Source organism: Cannabis sativa, unplaced genomic scaffold (genome assembly GCF_029168945.1).
Source record: "Cannabis sativa cultivar Pink pepper isolate KNU-18-1 unplaced genomic scaffold, ASM2916894v1 Contig1, whole genome shotgun sequence".
In the NCBI taxonomy this organism is placed as follows: Eukaryota; Viridiplantae; Streptophyta; class Magnoliopsida; order Rosales; family Cannabaceae; genus Cannabis; species Cannabis sativa.
In genome coordinates, this window is record NW_026870037.1 from 1,690,694 (window position 1) to 1,710,799 (window position 20,106).

At 39.1% G+C, this 20,106-nt stretch overlaps 2 protein-coding genes across 2 annotated transcripts in view; one reads left to right on the forward strand and one right to left on the reverse strand.

Moving 5' to 3' along the window:
• The window catches only part of LOC115719386 (feruloyl CoA ortho-hydroxylase F6H1-3), a 34,412-nt gene that overhangs the window by 4,829 nt on the left and 9,477 nt on the right, over window positions 1-20,106 (reverse strand). The gene's annotated exons all lie outside the window — the stretch shown is intronic.
• On the forward strand, window positions 4,198-5,092 carry LOC133032978 (uncharacterized). Its single transcript, XM_061107469.1, has 2 exons — window positions 4,198-4,854; window positions 4,967-5,092. The coding sequence occupies exons 1-2, from the start codon at window positions 4,198-4,200 to the stop codon at window positions 5,090-5,092; spliced, it is 783 nt and encodes a 260-aa protein (XP_060963452.1).

Consider the following 20,106-nt stretch of genomic DNA (forward strand, 5'->3'; position numbering starts at 1 on the left):
TTTCTTTCTTTACGATTTTTCTGAGAGCAAACAGTAGGGGTATCTAGTTTTGCGCGCATGGGTGAGGACTCACACACTGGACCACCACACGCGCGCAGCCGCCGACCGACCGATCCGGGTTGGCGACCACCACACGCGCGCAGCCGCCGACCGACCGATCCGGGTTGGCGAGTGAGGTGTCACTTTATTTTTTGAAGAAAAATTATTTAATTAAATAAAGATTTATTTTTATTTATTTATTTATTAATTAATTTTAACACGTGATCAGAAGAGGTAAAACGCGATCAGTCAATGATCAATGATCCGCCTTTTCCAACTCCTCCCACGAACGATAATATTACCGTTTTCTTACCGTTTTTTCTTGGATCGACTTCTATATAAGTCGTATCAGAACAACGTAAGAAATGATCTTTTCAATATTAAAAAAAAATCTTTTCTTTCTTTACGATTTTTCTGAGAGCAAACAGTAGGGGTATCTAGTTTTGCGCGCATGGGTGAGGACTCACACACTGGACCACCACACGCGCGCAGCCGCCGACCGACCGATCCGGGTTGGCGGGTGAGGTGTCACTTTATTTTTTGAAGAAAAATTATTTAATTAAATAAAGATTTATTTTTATTTATTTATTTATTAATTAATTTTAACACGTGATCAGAAGAGGTAAAACGCGATCAGTCAATGATCAATGATCCGCCTTTTCCAACTCCTCCCACGAACGATAATATTCTTTAGTTTTCTTACCGTTTTTTCTTGGATCGACTTCTATATAAGTCGTATCAGAACAACGTAAGAAATGATCTTTTCAATATTAAAAAAAAATCTTTTCTTTCTTTACGATTTTTCTGAGAGCAAACAGTAGGGGTATCTAGTTTTGCGCGCATGGGTGAGGACTCACACACTGGACCACCACACGCGCGCAGCCGCCGACCGACCGATCCGGGTTGGCGGGTGAGGTGTCACTTTATTTTTTGAAGAAAAATTATTTAATTAAATAAAGATTTATTTTTATTTATTTATTTATTAATTAATTTTAACACGTGATCAGAAGAGGTAAAACGCGATCAGTCAATGATCAATGATCCGCCTTTTCCAACTCCTCCCACGAACGATAATATTACCGTTTTCTTACCGTTTTTTCTTGGATCGACTTCTATATAAGTCGTATCAGAACAACGTAAGAAATGATCTTTTCAATATTAAAAAAAAATCTTTTCTTTCTTTACGATTTTTCTGAGAGCAAACAGTAGGGTGTTACAGAGCGATACAGTTCGGTGCAGAACGTATCGTACTTATACAGAGGCTGTTTGAGATATGGGTTTGGGCCCCAAGGGGTACCTAGTTTTGCGCGCATGGGTGAGGACTCACACACTGGACCACCACACGCGCGCAGCCGCCGACCGACCGATCCGGGTTGGCGAGTGAGGTGTCACTTTATTTTTTGAAGAAAAATTATTTAATTAAATAAAGATTTATTTTTATTTATTTATTTATTAATTAATTTTAACACGTGATCAGAAGAGGTAAAACGCGATCAGTCAATGATCAATGATCCGCCTTTTCCAACTCCTCCCACGAACGATAATATTACCGTTTTCTTACCGTTTTTTCTTGGATCGACTTCTATATAAGTCGTATCAGAACAACGTAAGAAATGATCTTTTCAATATTAAAAAAAAATCTTTTCTTTCTTTACGATTTTTCTGAGAGCAAACAGTAGGGGTATCTAGTTTTGCGCGCATGGGTGAGGACTCACACACTGGACCACCACACGCGCGCAGCCGCCGACCGACCGATCCGGGTTGGCGGGTGAGGTGTCACTTTATTTTTTGAAGAAAAATTATTTAATTAAATAAAGATTTATTTTTATTTATTTATTTATTAATTAATTTTAACACGTGATCAGAAGAGGTAAAACGCGATCAGTCAATGATCAATGATCCGCCTTTTCCAACTCCTCCCACGAACGATAATATTACCGTTTTCTTACCGTTTTTTCTTGGATCGACTTCTATATAAGTCGTATCAGAACAACGTAAGAAATGATCTTTTCAATATTAAAAAAAAATCTTTTCTTTCTTTACGATTTTTCTGAGAGCAAACAGTAGGGTGTTACAGAGCGATACAGTTCGGTGCAGAACGTATCGTACTTATACAGAGGCTGTTTGAGATATGGGTTTGGGCCCCAAGGGGTACCTAGTTTTGCGCGCATGGGTGAGGACTCACACACTGGACCACCACACGCGCGCAGCCGCCGCCGACCGACCGACCGATCCGGGTTGGCGGGTGAGGTGTCACTTTATTTTTTGAAAAAAAATTATTTAATTAAATAAAGATTTATTTTTATTTATTTATTTATTAATTAATTTTAACACGTGATCAGAAGAGGTAAAACGCGATCAGTCAATGATCAATGATCCGCCTTTTCCAACTCCTCCCACGAACGATAATATTACCGTTTTCTTACCGTTTTTTCTTGGATCGACTTCTATATAAGTCGTATCAGAACAACGTAAGAAATGATCTTTTCAATATTAAAAAAAAATCTTTTCTTTCTTTACGATTTTTCTGAGAGCAAACAGTAGGGTGTTACAGAGCGATACAGTTCGGTGCAGAACGTATCGTACTTATACAGAGGCTGTTTTATCCTGGGGACGCCGTGGTTGCTAGACTGCCGTGCACACTTCGGGCAGAGCCGTGAAACGTCTTAAAGAGAGCGACATTATCCGCGACTCAGCCAGATTATTCTATCGGTAATTCGTTCCAATTTTACTATATTTAATTTCGGTATAACAATTTTAAGACGTTCAGTTCTGCTATGGTGCACTTTCTGATGAATTTTCTGGTTCAGCTTCTAACGATATTAACAAGCCTTTCCGTTTTGAGGGATTACATTTTAACGCGATCAGTCAATGATCCGCCTTTTCCAACTCCTCCCACGAACGATAATATTACCGTTTTCTTATCGTTTTTTCTAGGATCGACTTCTCTATAAGTCGTATCAGAACAACGTAAGAAATGATCTTTTCAATATTAAAAAAAAATCTTTTCTTTCTTTACGATTTTTCTGAGAGCAACCTAGTTTTGCGCGCATGGGTGAGGACTCACACACTGGACCACCACACGCGCGCGCAGCCGCCGCCGACCGACCGACCGATCCGGGTTGGCGGGTGAGGTGTCACTTTATTTTTTGAAGAAAAATTATTTAATTAAATAAAGATTTATTTTTATTTATTTATTTATTAATTAATTTTAACACGTGATCAGAAGAGGTAAAACGCGATCAGTCAATGATAAATGATCCGCCTTTTCCAACTCCTCCCACGAACGATAATATTACCGTTTTCTTACCGTTTTTTCTTGGATCGACTTCTATATAAGTCGTATCAGAACAACGTAAGAAATGATCTTTTCAATATTAAAAAAAAATCTTTTCTTTCTTTACGATTTTTCTGAGAGCAAACAGTAGGGTGTTACAGAGCGATACAGTTCGGTGCAGAACGTATCGTACTTATACAGAGGCTGTTTTATCCTGGGGACGCCGTGGTTGCTAGACTGCCGTGCACACTTCGGGCAGAGCCGTGAAACGTCTTAAAGAGAGCGACATTATCCGCGACTCAGCCAGATTATTCTATCGGTAATTCGTTCCAATTTTACTATATTTAATTTCGGTATAACAATTTTAAGACGTTCAGTTCTGCTATGGCTGCTACCGATGAATTTTCTGGTTCAGCTTCTAACGATATTAACAAGCCTTTCCGTTTTGAGGGATTACATTTTAACGCGATCAGTCAATGATCCGCCTTTTCCAACTCCTCCCACGAACGATAATATTACCGTTTTCTTACCGTTTTTTCTTGGATCGACTTCTATATAAGTCGTATCAGAACAACGTAAGAAATGATCTTTTCAATATTAAAAAAAAATCTTTTCTTTCTTTACGATTTTTCTGAGAGCAAACAGTAGGGTGTTACAGAGCGATACAGTTCGGTGCAGAACGTATCGTACTTATACAGAGGCTGTTTTATCCTGGGGACGCCGTGGTTGCTAGACTGCCGTGCACACTTCGGGCAGAGCCGCGAAACGTCTTAAAGAGAGCGATATTATCCGCGACTCAGCCAGATTATTCTATCGGTAATTCGTTCCAATTTTACTGTATTTAATTTCGGTATAACAATTTTAAGACGTTCAGTTCTGCTATGGCTGCTACCGATGAATTTTCTGGTTCTGCTTCTAACGATATTAACAAGCCTTTCCGTTTTGAGGGATTACATTTTAAGCGATGGAAACAGAAGATGTTGTTCTACCTGACGATGAAGAAAGTTGCTTTCGTTCTCACTGCTCTGAAGCCAGTCGTCTCTGAAGCTTCTACCGACAAGGACAAAGAGGCTGAACGCGAGAAGCAACAAAAGGATTTGGACTCCTGGGTCGAAAATAACTTCCTCTGTAAGAATTTTATTCTTAACGGTTTATCTGACGATCTGTATGACTATTATAATTCAGATAAATCAGCAAACGAAATATGGGATGCTCTGCAAAAGAAATACGATACTGAAGAAGCTAGAACTAAAAAGTATGCTGTCAGTCGCTACCTCAAGTATCAAATGGTGGACGACAAACCTGTGGAAGCCCAATCTCACGAGCTTCAGAAAATTGCACATGAGATCATCTCAGAAGGTATGACTTTAGATGAACAGTTTCAAGTTGCTGTATTAATTGATAAGTTACCCCCTTCCTGGAAGGATTTCAAAAGTACTCTCAGGCATAAGACTAAGGAATTTTCCTTAGAAAGTTTGATCACCCGCCTTCGTATAGAGGAGGAAGCAAGAAAACAAGACCAGAAAGATGAAGTGCTTGTTGTTTCAAACAACAACACTAAGAAATCCACACCAGCAATAAAAAATGATCTTTTCAATATTAAAAAAAAATCTTTTCTTTCTTTACGATTTTTCTGAGAGCAAACAGTAGGGTGTTACAGAGCGATACAGTTTGGTGCAGAACGTATCGTACTTATACAGAGGCTGTTTTATCCTGGGGACGCCGTGGTTGCTAGACTGCCATGCACACTTCGGGCAGAGCCGCGAAACGTCTTAAAGAGAGCGATATTATCCGCGACTCAGCCAGATTATTCTATCGGTAATTCGTTCCAATTTTACTGTATTTAATTTCGGTATAACAATTTTAAGACGTTCAGTTCTGCTATGGCTGCTACCGATGAATTTTCTGGTTCTGCTTCTAACGATATTAACAAGCCTTTCCGTTTTGAGGGATTACATTTTAAGCGATGGAAACAGAAGATGTTGTTCTACCTGACGATGAAGAAAGTTGCTTTCGTTCTCACTGCTCTGAAGCCAGTCGTCTCTGAAGCTTCTACCGACAAGGACAAAGAGGCTGAACGCGAGAAGCAACAAAAGGATTTGGACTCCTGGGTCGAAAATGACTTCCTCTGTAAGAATTTTATTCTTAACGGTTTATCTGACGATCTGTATGACTATTATAATTCAGATAAATCAGCAAACGGAATATGGGATGCTCTGGAAAAGAAATACGATACTGAAGAAGCTGGAACTAAAAAGTATGCTGTCAGTCGCTACCTCAAGTATCAAATGGTGGACGACAAACCTGTGGAAGCCCAATCTCACGAGCTTCAGAAAATTGCACATGAGATCATCTCAGAAGGTATGACTTTAGATGAACAGTTTCAAGTTGCTGTATTAATTGATAAGTTACCCCCTTCCTGGAAGGATTTCAAAAGTACTCTCAGGCATAAGACTAAGGAATTTTCCTTAGAAAGTTTGATCACCTGCCTTCGTATAGAGGAGGAAGCAAGAAAACAAGACCAGAAAAATGAAGTGCTTGTTGTTTCAAACAACAACACTAAGAAATCCACACCAGCGGTTCTGAAGCCTAATGGCAAAAATTTTAAGAATCAGAACCGCAACTCGAATTCTAATTCTAACCGCAACAACCCTCCTCGTAACAATAATCAGAGTTGGAACCATAATAGGAACCAACATGGAAGGCAGCCACCTCCACATAAACAGAATGACCCCGCACAGTTTTTGTGTTACAACTGTAACAAGCCGGGTCATATGGCACGAAAGTGTCGGAACAAGCCTAGCTCTGCTCCGCAGGCTAACTTGACTGAAGAAGCTTTTATAGCTATGATCTCTGAGATCAATATGATTGGTGGATCAGAAGGATGGTGGGTAGACACTGGCACCTCTCGCCATGTTTGCTATGATCGTGCTATGTTTAAGACATACACTGCTGCTGATGACAAGAAAGTGTTGTTGGGAGATTCCCACACCACTATTGTTGCTGGAACTGGAAACGTGGAGCTAAAGTTTACCTCGGGAAGAACCTTATTGCTGAAAGATGTAATGCACACTCCCGAGATGAGAAAGAATCTGGTTTCTGGTTTTTTGCTTAATAAGGCTGGGTTTACTCAAACAATTGGGGCTGATTTGTACACCATCACTAAGAATGGTACTTTTGTGGGGAAGGGTTATGCTACTGATGGAATGTTTAAATTAAATGTTGAATTTAATAAAGTATCTTCTTCTGCTTACATGCTGTGTGATTTTAATGTTTGGCATTCTAGACTTTGTCATGTTAATAAACGTATCATTAAGAATATGAGTAATATTGGCTTAATCCCGAAAATGTCAGAAAAGGATTTTGAAAAATGTATCTTTTGTAGTCAAGCAAAAATAACTAAGACACCACATAAATCAGTTACTAAAGAAACCGAACCTTTAGATTTGATACATTCTGATATATGTGAACTTGATGGAACGCTAACCAGAAATGGTAAACGTTATTTTATTACTTTCATAGATGACTGTTCTGACTTTACTTATGTGTACTTGATGAAAAATAAAAATGATGCACTTGACATGTTTAAATTATTCGTAGCTGAAATTGAGAATCAATATAATAAGAAAATAAAAATGCTTCGTAGTGATAGAGGAACTGAATATGAATCAAACTCGTTTATTGAATTTTATAATTCACATGGTATGATACACGAAAGGACTGCACCATATTCACCTGAAATGAACGGTAAAGCTGAAAGAAAAAATAGAACATTTACTGAATTAGTTGTGGCTATTTTGTTGAATTCTGGTGCTGCATCTCACTGGTGGGGTGAAATTTTATTAACTGTTTGTTATGTTCTGAATAGAGTTCCTAAAACTAAGAGTAAATTTTCACCTTATGAGATCTTGAAAAATAGGCAACCAAATGTGTCTTATTTTAGAACCTGGGGTTGTTTAGCTTATGTTAGGATTCCTGATCCTAAGAGAATAAAACTAGCTAGTAGAGCCTATGAATGTGTATTTATTGGATATGCGGTGAATAGCAAAGCATATAGATTCTATGATCTGAATGCACATGTTATAGTGGAATCTAATGATGCTGAATTTTATGAACATAGATTTCCTTTTAAATTAAGAAATAGTGGGGGTACATCTACTAGCAATGTTCCTACCATTAGGGATAATGAGCACACTGAGAGTAATGAAATAGAACCTAGAAGAAGCAAGAGAGCTAGAGTAGAAAAAACTTTTGGTTCAGATTTTTGTGCTTACACCTTAGAGGAGGATCCTGCCAACCTCCAAGAAGCTTTGTCTTCCATAGATGCTGACCTGTGGCAAGAGGCCGTTGATGATGAAATGGACTCACTTATTAAGAATAAAACCTGGCATTATACAAACTTACCACCTGGGTGCAAAACTATAGGTTGTAAGTGGATTCTGAAAAAGAAATTGAAACCTGATGGAACTGTTGACAAATACAAAGCTCGCTTAGTAGCAAAGGGTTTTAGACAAAGAGAGAATGTAGATTTCTTTGACACCTTTTCACCTGTCACTAGAATAACATCCATTAGAGTTTTAATTTCTCTGGCTGCTATACACAATTTAGTTGTGCACCAAATGGATGTTAGAACAGCGTTCCTTAATGGTGAATTAGAAGAAGAAATTTACATGGATCAACCTGAAGGGTTCGTGATCCCAGGCCAGGAACATAAGGTTTGCAAGTTAGATAAATCTTTGTATGGTCTTAAGCAGGCACCTAAGCAATGGCATGAGAAGTTTGACAATTTAGTTATCTCAGATGGTTTCAAAGTGAATGAAAGTGACAAATGTATTTACTATAAATCTCATAATGACATTTGCACAATTATTTGCCTATATGTGGATGATTTGCTTATATTTGGTTCAAATATCCATGCTGTTAATGCTGTGAAATCATTATTGTGTGCTAACTTTGATATGAAGGACCTCGGAGAAGCTGATGTAATCCTTGGTATTAAGATTACTAGGTCTGAAAAGGGAATTTCTTTGGATCAATCTCATTACATTGAGAAGATTCTTAAGAAATATAATTACTTTGACTGTAAACCTGCTTGCACACCATATGATCCAAGTGTAAAGCTATTTAATAACACTGGTGACGGTGTGAGACAATCTGATTATGCGAGCATCATTGGCAGTCTTTGATATGCCACTGATTGTACGAGACCCGACATTGCCTATGTCGTGGGATTATTATGCAGGTTTACCAGTAGGCCTAGTATAGAGCATTGGCATGCTATTGAGAGGGTAATGAGATACCTTAAGAGAACCATGAACCTTGGATTACACTATCAAAGGTTTCCGGTACATCCTTGAAGGATACAGTGATGCAGACTGGAACACTTTGTCAGATGACTCCAAAGCTACAAGTGGCTATATTTTTAGCATAATTTGGTGGCGCTGTTTCTTGGAAGTCAAAGAAACAGACTATTTTAGCACAGTCCACCATGGAGTCTGAAATGATAGCACTAGCCTCTGCTAGTGAAGAAGCAGGTTGGCTTAGAAGCCTGCTAGCTGAGATCCCTTTATGGAAAAAACCGATACCAGCTGTGTTGATCCATTGCGATAGTACCGCGGCTATTGCAAAAGTCCAGAACCGTTATTATAACGGTAAGAAACGACAAATCCGTCGTAAGCACAGCACTGTTAGAGAGTTCCTCTCAACAGGAGCTGTTAGAGTGGATCATGTACGCACTGATGACAATTTAGCAGATCCTTTGACGAAAGGACTAGCTAGAGAGAAAGTCTATACAACTTTGAAAGGAATGGGACTATTGCCCTTAGAAAAATGAGTCACTCATAATGGTAACCCAACCTAATGACTGGAGATCCCAAGAATTAGGTTCAACGGGTAATAACAAATTATGAGTTGATATGTGTTGATCATGCTATAGTTATACGAGAAGCATGAAGTCCTGAACGATAAGAGGATGAGTTAATAGAAACTCTTAATGAGATCTATACTCTATGTGGAGTGGAGTACCGAGCTACAGGAGTACTCTTGATAGACTCACCTATGTGAATGTGGGAGTGGGGCCGCTTCCTATGAAATTTGGGGCAAAATTTCTAGAGCGTTCACTATACTGGGATAGACGTGCATGGCCATTAACGCACGGGCTTATTTGAATACACCCTTGAAAGATTGGTGCGTGGTACGACGTTAGAGATAGAGTTCAAGACTTCGAGTCACTCTAGTAAAATCTAAATCGTATTCACTATGCAAGATTCAAATCGAAAGATATCTTTGCTGAAGCACTGTCTTATAGTTGTTGAGGTTGCTCGAGAAAATATTTTTAAAAATTTCAAGTGGGGGATTGTTGGAACTTTGTATGAAATATGTAAAAATAGAAAAGTGAAGTGTGTGAGTAGGAGTCCCACATGGGATAGAAACACTACATTTTAAGTGTATATCTAGTGCAAGTTTGAGATATGGGTTTGGGCCCCAAGGGGTACCCAGTTTTGCGCGCATGGGTGAGGACTCACACACTGGACCACCACACGCGTGCGCGCGCCGCCGCCGCCGTCCGTCCGACCGACCGATCCGAGCCGGGCCGGGTTGGCGGGTGAGGTGTCACTTTATTTTTTGAAGAAAAATTATTTAATTAAATAAAGATTTATTTTTATTTATTTATTTATTAATTAATTTTAACACGTGATCAGAAGAGGTAAAACGCGATCAGTCAATGATCCGCCTTTTCCAACTCCTCCCACGAACGATAATATTACCGTTTTCTTACCGTTTTTTCTTGGATCGACTTCTATATAAGTCGTATCAGAACAACGTAAGAAATGATCTTTTCAATATTAAAAAAAAATCTTTTCTTTCTTTACGATTTTTCTGAGAGCAAACAGTAGGGTGTTACAGAGCGATACAGTTCGGTGCAGAACGTATCGTACTTATACAGAGGCTGTTTTATCCTGGGGACGCCGTGGTTGCTAGACTGCCGTGCACACTTCGGGCAGAGCCGCGAAACGTCTTAAAGAGAGCGACATTGTCCGCGACTCAGCCAGATTATTCTATCGGTAATTCGTTCCAATTTTACTGTATTTAATTTCGGTATAACAAATACTCAAGGATGGAATAGAGACCATCTCATTATTTGAATCCATGCAGTAATAATAGTTTGTTACAAGAATTAAATGCAATAATAATAGCTTGCTTATTAATAAGTTTTTGGAAATATAATGAACCTTTTTACTATTGAATAGCCTTAGAGAAGATACAGAAGTTAAAAAATTCGTCTCTAATTTCTGTCAATGGTCATTGGACACTGTTTCCTGATACTACTTACTAAGTGTCTTGTTCAATATATATATACCAAGTCAGCATACACACCAGTTACTTCCTACCACTATTTTTGGTAGTGAAAATCTATACTTTAATTTTCTTATTAAGTAATAAGTAATATTGCACCCCTTTCTACAATAAACTCTCTCCTTAAAATGCTAAGTTTCAGTAATTCTATTTCAAGAGGGAGCTACAAGTCAAGCTCTAATGATGGGACTCATACTTGGAATGAACTTAGCAGTTGGGCAAATGAGAATATGAGATGGGGCAACCTGTCAGAACTTTCTATTTTGCAATAAGTTAAATACTGAGAATATTTATATGTATACATGTTTTGTAAATATTTGTTTGAAAAAAAAGAAGGGAAATTTCACTTTTTGGCCTTAATAATACAAGCCATATCAAAATTTATACCCTCCTTTAATTTGTACAAATTTAGTCCATTGATTACATGAACTTCCCATTTTACCCTTTTTTTTAAAAAAAAATAAAATAAAATTGGTAAAAACCAACGGTGGTGTCTTTCTCTCTCTCTTCCCTCTCTCTCGTGCACCACTCTCTCTCTCTAGAAAAAACTAAAAAAAGTTCTCAAAAATTTCCCTCTTTCTCGTCCGTCCCTCTCTCTCTTCCCTCTTGAATGGTTGTTTCTCGGTGGGTGTTGGTGGAAAACCGAAGCACAATCCAATATCACTCAAGAATCTTACACCATTATAATGGGTAAGTTGTGTTTTAAGCATTTTGTTTGACTTTATGTAGTTTAAAATTGTTATATGTGTATTATTTGTTGGAACTGCTGTTTTTTGTTCTGAAATTGTTGAGATCTGGCAGATCTGGTTTTCAGTCGAATTCTGGGTTTTCCAGTGTTATCGATGATATATCGATAATTTGTCGATGGTTTGTCGATGATTACACAAGGAAAGGTCAGTGACGACCATTGTCGACGTTATGTCGACATAATGTCGACATGTTATCGACATTAAGCAATCAAAAATTATTTACAATTTGTCGACAGTTTGTCGACAGCATGTCGACAAAAAGCATTTATCTTATTTTGAGAAATTGTCGATATTTTGTCGACACCATGTCGACAAAATATCGATGCAAATGAAAAAAGCCATAAATAAAACATAACATAACATTAAAATAACATAAAAACATAACATAAAAAAACATTAAAAAAAATAGAAAATAAAATAAAGTTCATAAAAAAAAAAACAAACATTAAATAAAACTCACCACAAGCCATAACATAACAAATTATTTTTTTTTTAAATTCTTTGGCTTGTGGGTGAGCCTTGCAATACTTGCATAATGTTCCACGCTTCACCGGTTTACCGTTAAAGATGCCTAGTTTGCAACGACGCCATCCTTCGGGGAACCCTGGTGGTGGAGCCAGCCATACACCAGTTTTGCAAAAATGTGCTTCAAGTTGCCTGAACTTGAACTCGTTCCCACATCGTTCTCTTTCGAAAGCTCTTTGGGCGTCAAAAACTTTCTGCATTTCAGGAGTAATTATGCCAACATCAGGCTCCTGCTTCAGCTCTTCAGGAGTTAAGATGGGGAATTTGCCTTTGTTCTTTCTTGGCGCCATATTTAGAACTTAAGAATAAGAGAAATTTTTAAGAGTAAGAGAGAAGTAGAAGACAAGAGCACTTATGAATAAGGAAGGGATTTGCTTTTATAGAGCAGTAAACATGTTGGGAATGTAGGAAAATTAAATGGTCATTAAATGTGTAACTGTACAGGTAAAACGCATGAAATGGTGTATTTGTCGACTGAATGTCGATACAATGTCGATATGTTGTCGACAACATGCAATTTTGTGACACTGCTAACTTATTTGTCGATACCATGTCGACGTCATGTCGATAGCTTGTCGATAGGACACGTGTCGGACATGCAACGTGTCAGTTGGGAAGGGTTGTTGGGAACGTAGGTAAAATTTATTAACATTAAATGTGTAACTGTAAAACACGAAACGCATGCACTGTGTGTTTGTCGATTGAATGTCGATGGTGTGTCGATGTTATATCGATGGCCAGCATGCTTGGTGTGGTTGTCGACGTTATGTCGATATCATGTCGACACAATGTCGACAATTAGTGTCATAATTTCTGCTGTTGTGGTTATCGACATTATGTCGATTGATATCGATGGGATGTCGATTTTTTATTTTTTTTTTGGGTGTTTTTTCCTTTACTCACCTTGTTTTTTTGGTTTGCAATTGCAGGAGAGAAAGTGTTCCTTGTTGTATCGTACGATGGTGTTTGGTTATGTGACAATTATAATTGGATCTACAAAGCAAATAGCAGCTTGACGTTGACAGTTACAACTGAGACAACCCTACAAGAACTGCGACAAATTTTATATGAAGAGTTAGAAATTGATCCGATAGAGTATGATTTAAAGTTGGAGATTTGTTCCTTGTACATGAAGGGAAAAATAGTTGCGCCAGAGGTTATTAAGAGAGAACGCCAACTGAGAACGTTCTTAGAGATGAGGGCAACAATGTCAAATACAGAGTTTATGCCATTATTCGTGACCAAGGTGAGAAAAGTTGGGAATTCGGAGCCTACGCCGCCTACTAATTTTCTCCCTCGAAGTGTGGTAGGGTCTTGCGTTCCCGAAACAGATGTTGGGATTGGTGTGAATGAGGAGGTTCCGACCAATTTAGAGGTTCCGACCAATTTAGAGGTTCCGACCAATGTAGGGCAAGAACAAGAAGCGACAGGATTTCATCAGTTTGAAGAGTTCGATACAACCTTCTACAATAACGATCCTATTGTAGATTTGAATATGGACGATGAACATGATTTGGCAGTCGATGAAGCCGTAGCGGGACCATCGTTGAGGTTAGAGTGTGTACCGAGTAACCAAGGTACACAACGAGAACGACAACCTCGTAGTGAAAATCGCACTACACCTGGAACTAGCAGTAGTCGACAAGGCAGAACTGAAGAACATGCTCGTCATGCAACCTTCTCAACGTTCTCCTCTTTTGAAGTTTGTACCAAGTTCAAAGCTCCCATGTGGACAAAGGAAGATATAATGGAAAATCATGAGCTAACTACTTGTTTACAAAGTAAGGAAGCAGGGGTGATAGAGCTTGGTAATTTTTATGAAAACAAGGAAGAACTGAGACAAGTGGTGGGTAGGTTTGCACTTAATAACAATTTTGAGTGGATGGTGAAGAAGTCATCCCCTGATGTGTTGTACGTTACATGCAAGGCTCCAGATTGTAAATGGAGATTGAGGGGGAGGAAGAAGATGCATTCTGACAACTTTGAGGTCACTGTATTTCATAATGAACACACATGTAACTTGAATGCGAGACGTTCAGATCACCGTCAAGCAGCACCATGGGTAGTTGGCCACCTTATTAAGGGGAAGTACACCCAAGATGGAACTAAGTACAAGGCTAAAGACATACAGAGGGACATGTTTGACAACTATGGTATCAGTATGAGTTATGTGAAGGCGTGGAGGTGCAAGGAGATGGGACTTACGTATGCTAGGGGTACGCCTGAGTTTTCATACATGAAGCTTCCTGGGTACTTGTACATGCTGGAACAGAAGAATCCAGGTACCATTACTGACTTGTACTTAGAGGATGAGCGGTTCAAGTACTGTTTTATATCACTCGGTGCATGTAGAAGGGGCTTTTCTTTTTGTCGTCCTGTTTTGAGTATCGATGGCACCTTCTTGAAGACGAAGTACGGCGGTATAATGTTAGTTGCTGTGGCATACGATGCGAACAACCAATTGTTGTCGGTTGCTTATGGTATCGTTGACAGTGAGAATAACGACTCCTGGACGTATTTCTTACAGAAGTTGAGGGTAGCAATTGGCGTGGTTGAGAACTTAGTGTTTGTGTCAGATAGGCATCAAAGCGTTGATCATGCTGTTGAACTCGTTTTTCCCGAAGCAGTCCACTGTGCATGCTATCACCACATTGTTATGAACGTGAACGCCAAATTCAAGACTGATGCTTTTCACAACCAAATTATAATGTTGCTTATGCATGGTCGAAGACTGAATGCGATAGAGAGTTCGAGAAGCTTAGAAAGATGAATCCGGCCATTGCTGCATATGTGGAGAGTATAGGGTTTGAGAAGTGGGCTCACCCTTATTGTTTGGGCGATAGATACAACATCATGACGAGCAACGCTGCTGAAAGCTTCAATAGTGTCACAGAAGAGTTCAGGAAATATCCAATAACTACTTTGGTTGAATTTATCAGGTTCACACTCCAATCGTGGTTCGCTGATCGCCTCGAAAATGCTGACAAATGTACCACCCCTTTGGCCACGCTCTTTGAAAAAAACTTGGCAAAAATTCATGAAAATGCAAGGTACAGGCACGTCCAACGAAATGGAGCCAATTTGTATAACGTTGGTAAGGGACCTAACGGTGAAAGAGGTGGTGATGTGAATCTAGTTGAAAGAACATGCACCTGCGGCGTGTTCACGTTATTGAAACTCCCTTGCCTTCATGCATGTGTCGCGACATTGAAAACGAACACAAGTGTGTACACACTTTGCTCACCTTATTATTCAAAAGAAACGTGGAGGAAAATTTACGATGATACCATCAATCTTGCTGGTGACGAGGATGATTGGGTTCTCCCAGAACACATCAAGAATATGAAAGTTGGGGTACCTGTGGAAAAGAAGCATGTAGGTCGTCCAAGAAAAAGCAACGCTGGAAGAAGACGGGAGAACCGTTTCCCGTCTGGTGATAAAAAAGGTTCTGTACCACGAAACTGCAGCCGCTGTGGCAGTTCAGGCCACAACAGAGCAACATGCAAAGCCTGCATTTGAGGCATCCTGTACTTATTCGTTGTCTTCACTAGTAACTGGTCTAACTATGAATAATTATCGCTATTTCAGGTTCGAAACTGTTTTAAAATAATGTCGAGGTTGAATATTTTTTAAATATTTTAATTATTTTTAGGTTTAATAGTTATTTTTGTTGAATAATATCGATATTTTATATTTGAAACCACGAATAATTATCATAATTTGAACGAAGAGAAAGTCTATATATACATAACTGTAATGTTAATTACACAAAATATACAATGTCCCAATAATTACACATATAATCAGCCGACATTTTGGTAAAATAAATCAACACACCACCGTTGACGAAACATAGCTATCCGGCCTGGCGTCACATCGGTCAATCCACGTTGCATCATGAGATGCTCCACATACTCAATGCAATAGACGCCACAATCACCACTAAATGCAAAATAAAATGTAAAGTCAGTCTAACGTAAAATATATTTTAATACTGTAGTACTTTTTTATCGCTATGTACCTGGTTGTTGACTTCGGAACTAAGTCGTGAGTGGCTCGAGTCGAATGCATTTTTGAAAGCACCGTGATGTCCCTGTTAGTTAACGCCATGATCTGGTTGTTATGTGGAAATTCCCCGGTTGCAAGGATTAGCGAGGGCAGCAGTTCTCCCCAAGTCTTCAGGATGGGTTCCATGGCGGTCCAATGACAGACGCTGGAATCACAGTCGTAGACATTAATTTTCCACAGCTCTATGTCGACTTCAAGTGTGACCCAGTGCCTTGCCTCGGGAAGGTTCAGAACGAAGTAAATAAACTCGTTACCCCTCCATCTCTCAAAGACTTGGGACTGTAATTACAGAGAACAACGAAACAATTAACAAACCATAATAATCCTCCCAAACAATTAACATTTAAAATCTTACTAAAACAATACCTTATGAACCCCTCTGCAGTAGTACAGGATATAATCCTCCCACACAAAGTTTCTCCTCGGACCCTTGTGGCTCGTCCATGCACTGCTGATCATGCTGGTCACGAATGTGGAGAGAATGACACCCTTATGAGAAAATGTCAGTGGATAGTCGGTGCGTCGCCTCCTCAGCATATGCATTGCTGCATCTATATGCTGCATATAAAGGGAAATGTCAAATAGACAAAAAAATATATTAATTGCACATAAAGTTGTAAAGTGAAGTAATATTATAAAGAATAATTATCTTTTTTACCCCCTGTACTTATGACACTATACTATTATGCCCCTTAATCTATTCAGCTTGTTACAAATAGTCCTTGTATAATTTTATATGCATACATTTAGTCCTTCTGTTTATTTTGTTTAAAAATAGTGTTTGTATTGATGATGTGGTATTATAACAAAGGATAGAGTAGTAATTTCATCTCTTTTTAGAGGGAAAATTGACTATGAGGTGGCATAATAATTGACAATGAAAGATGATTAAAAAATGATTTCATGACCTTTTAAAAAAAATTTAATAAAAATAATTTTATTAAAATAATTCCAATCGTTTTTTAGCAGTTCAAATTAGAAAAAGGTGTAAAATTAGGATTCTACAGTATTTGAAGAGATGGATATCACTAGAAAGAACATGGGATTTTTGGAAAATTAAGGTAATGATATTCTATTTTTTGGGATGTTATTTTTCATTTTTTTTTTCCTGTGATTGTAATTTTTATGACTTGTAATTTATTTTCCTAATGGTATATAATTTTTCAACTACTATCTATGTATAATGCCACATTATTAATTTAACAGTCAACTTTAGTCAATTTTAACAGAATTAGATAGAAGGATTATACTATTCCAACTGATATATTTTAGGGGGTATTTTTAACTACACTTATAAATTAAGGGGCATCATAGTATAGTGTCATAAGTACAGGGACTAAAAAAGCTAATTATTCTATTATAAAATACTTTACTTACGTCATCTGTAAGCCATTCCTTTGGTGTGAGCATTATCCAAAAGAATCCTGGACCGTAATCACCACTTCTCAAATCCCGAAGTCGGTGGTTCGGAATGAGTCCAACATACCACTTTCGGAAAGTGGTTAACAATTTCTCATCCGGTGGCTCCAGGGGATCAAAAGTCGAAGATGGCCTATGTCTCCTCTTTATCTCCGTATAGTCACCGAACCATATAGGAGGATTTCTCTTCCTCTTCCCACTCTTAACCACTGCAGGTTGTGCCTCTATCGACAGAATCTCACCCTGCGACTCGGTGTCATGTACATGGATAACAGGTTGTGCCTCGATCGGAGTCGCTGGAGCTCCCTCATAAGGATCGTACCCGTCGGGGAAGACCTCCTCCTCTTCTACTGGGGGTGAAGCAGCTGGTGGTGGGGTAGATGGATCTGCTGGGGCCTCCGGTGCTGAAGCTGTCGTTGGCAGACGATTCAACATGGCCAATATGTCTCTGAGCTGCTCCATAATTACGTTCTGACCACCCTTCAGCTCTACATGACTGGTCTCGTATGCCTTCTTCAGCTCGACATGAGCAGCATACAGACCCTGAGTGTCAGCCTCGATCCTATCCAACCTCGCCACTAAATCAGTGTACTCGGCACCCCGAACGCCTGATGAAGATGGTGCACTGGGCTGAGGTTCTGAACTAGTGGCCTGAAAAAATATATATAAAAAAAATACGGTAAGCATACAATAATTCCACAATGTAACAAATATCACAAAACAAAAACAATAAAAAATAAAGACATAAAAAAAAGTTCCAAAAATTGGTACCTGAGTGTCTGTTTCCTGAGTGTCTGGGACCTGAGTCTCTGGTACCTGACTACCTGCCTCAGCCTCTGTGTCATCCACACCATCATCAACCAGGTTCTCCACACCATCGTAAGATATGGTCCTCACAAATACCTCCTCCTCTGTCCGTGGAAGTAGCCCCTTCACCACTTCAAGATTCTGTTTATGGTTCAAAAAATATCAAAATAAAACCATTTAGCATTTATTACAAGCATTTATGTTAAATAATTATTCTGAACATAAGTGAAAATCATACCCGTCTAGAAAATAATGCGCTGACGTCTTTCTTCCCAATATCGCCTTTGCTCGTCCAGCTAAGCATCCTGGGGAACTGAATCCCGTGATTCGTGCCATACCTCTTCCCAACCTCCAAAATGGCCTCATACGCCCAATATTGTACTGCAGGTGCGAAGCCATATGCTGTGTATTTGAACTCGTGCTGAACATCCGAACTCAGCTTCTTCTCGTAGTTGGCCTTCTGTTTCAACATGTCTTTTTGAAGCGAGTGCATGAGTCTGGCGAATGAGTGCTTCCCCCAGGGAATCCGGAAGAAGAACTCGAGGTCTTCCACATATCTAAGTATGTGAGGCGTAATCAGCGCGTTTGCCTCGCGACCCAGAAGCACTGACTCCACAAACAAGCACAAGCCGAGCTTGTACAAGTCTTCCGGGTTCTGACAGTTTGTGAACCTATCTTGGAGTGCTTCTGTCTTCACACTATCAGACCGGTTGAAATATTTGTTGATCAATCGGTCTGACCCTGAGCGCGCGACCTGCGCAACCTTCTCCTCTTCTGTTGGCCCCGAGGAGAAGTCCAGGCCTGTAATGAGTGCAAACTCCAGCACTCCGAATCTGACCTCCTTCCGACCAACGTAAAACCGCATCCTCAACTCCTCCTGAGCATCCACTTTCATTTTGTGGAGCATCAGCTGGTGAAATAACACCGAGGAGAATGTCAAGGGTACGACATTCCAAAAGCTGCCGAAACGGCTTTCCTTCGCCGTGTTATTCAAGTTGTACTCCTCAAACCGAGCTTTGATTTTTGCAAAAATTCCGGTGCCTCTATATGTGACGTGACCAGTAAAATGCTCGGGTGCTGGAATTATGAGTCTGGGAGCCATCTGGAAAAACAAAAACCAAATAAATAAAGCTGCCAAAAAAATTTAAAAACATGTCGACATTATGTCGACATACCGTCGACATTATGTCGACATTATAAAAAGCAGACACAAGACTATTATGTCGACATACCGTCGACATTATGTCGACATTATCAAAAGCAGACACAATACTATTATGTCGACAAAATATCGACATCCTATCGACATTCAGTCGACAATACAAACATAAATTCAACATGTTAATACAATCGACAACATATCGACAACCTGTCGATATGCAGTCGACAAATTCAATCAAATAACAATTACACAACATATCGACATACTGTCGACATTCAGTCGACAATACAACCTAACAATCAACAAGTTAATTTAATCGACATACCATCGACATACTGTCGACAAGTCGACAATACAGGGCAGAAATACACTTAAACTACCAATCGACATCCTATCGACATACAAGTGATATCCTATCGACATACAAATTACAGCAAAATTCAAACAGACACCCAATCTATCGACATCCTATCGATATGTCAACGACAACCCTGTAATATACATAGATTTCATTGAAACACTAACATCTACAACCTAAAGATCACAAAAGCTACAAAAAATCCACTAATCTCAACAACATGCAATAATTGGCATCCAAATCTATGAAAAATATATTTTTTTCTCAAAAAAAAACATTACCTTTTAATGAATTTGGTGGTGGTGGCGACGGCGGTTCTTCCTTCGATTTGGGTCGACGTTTCGTC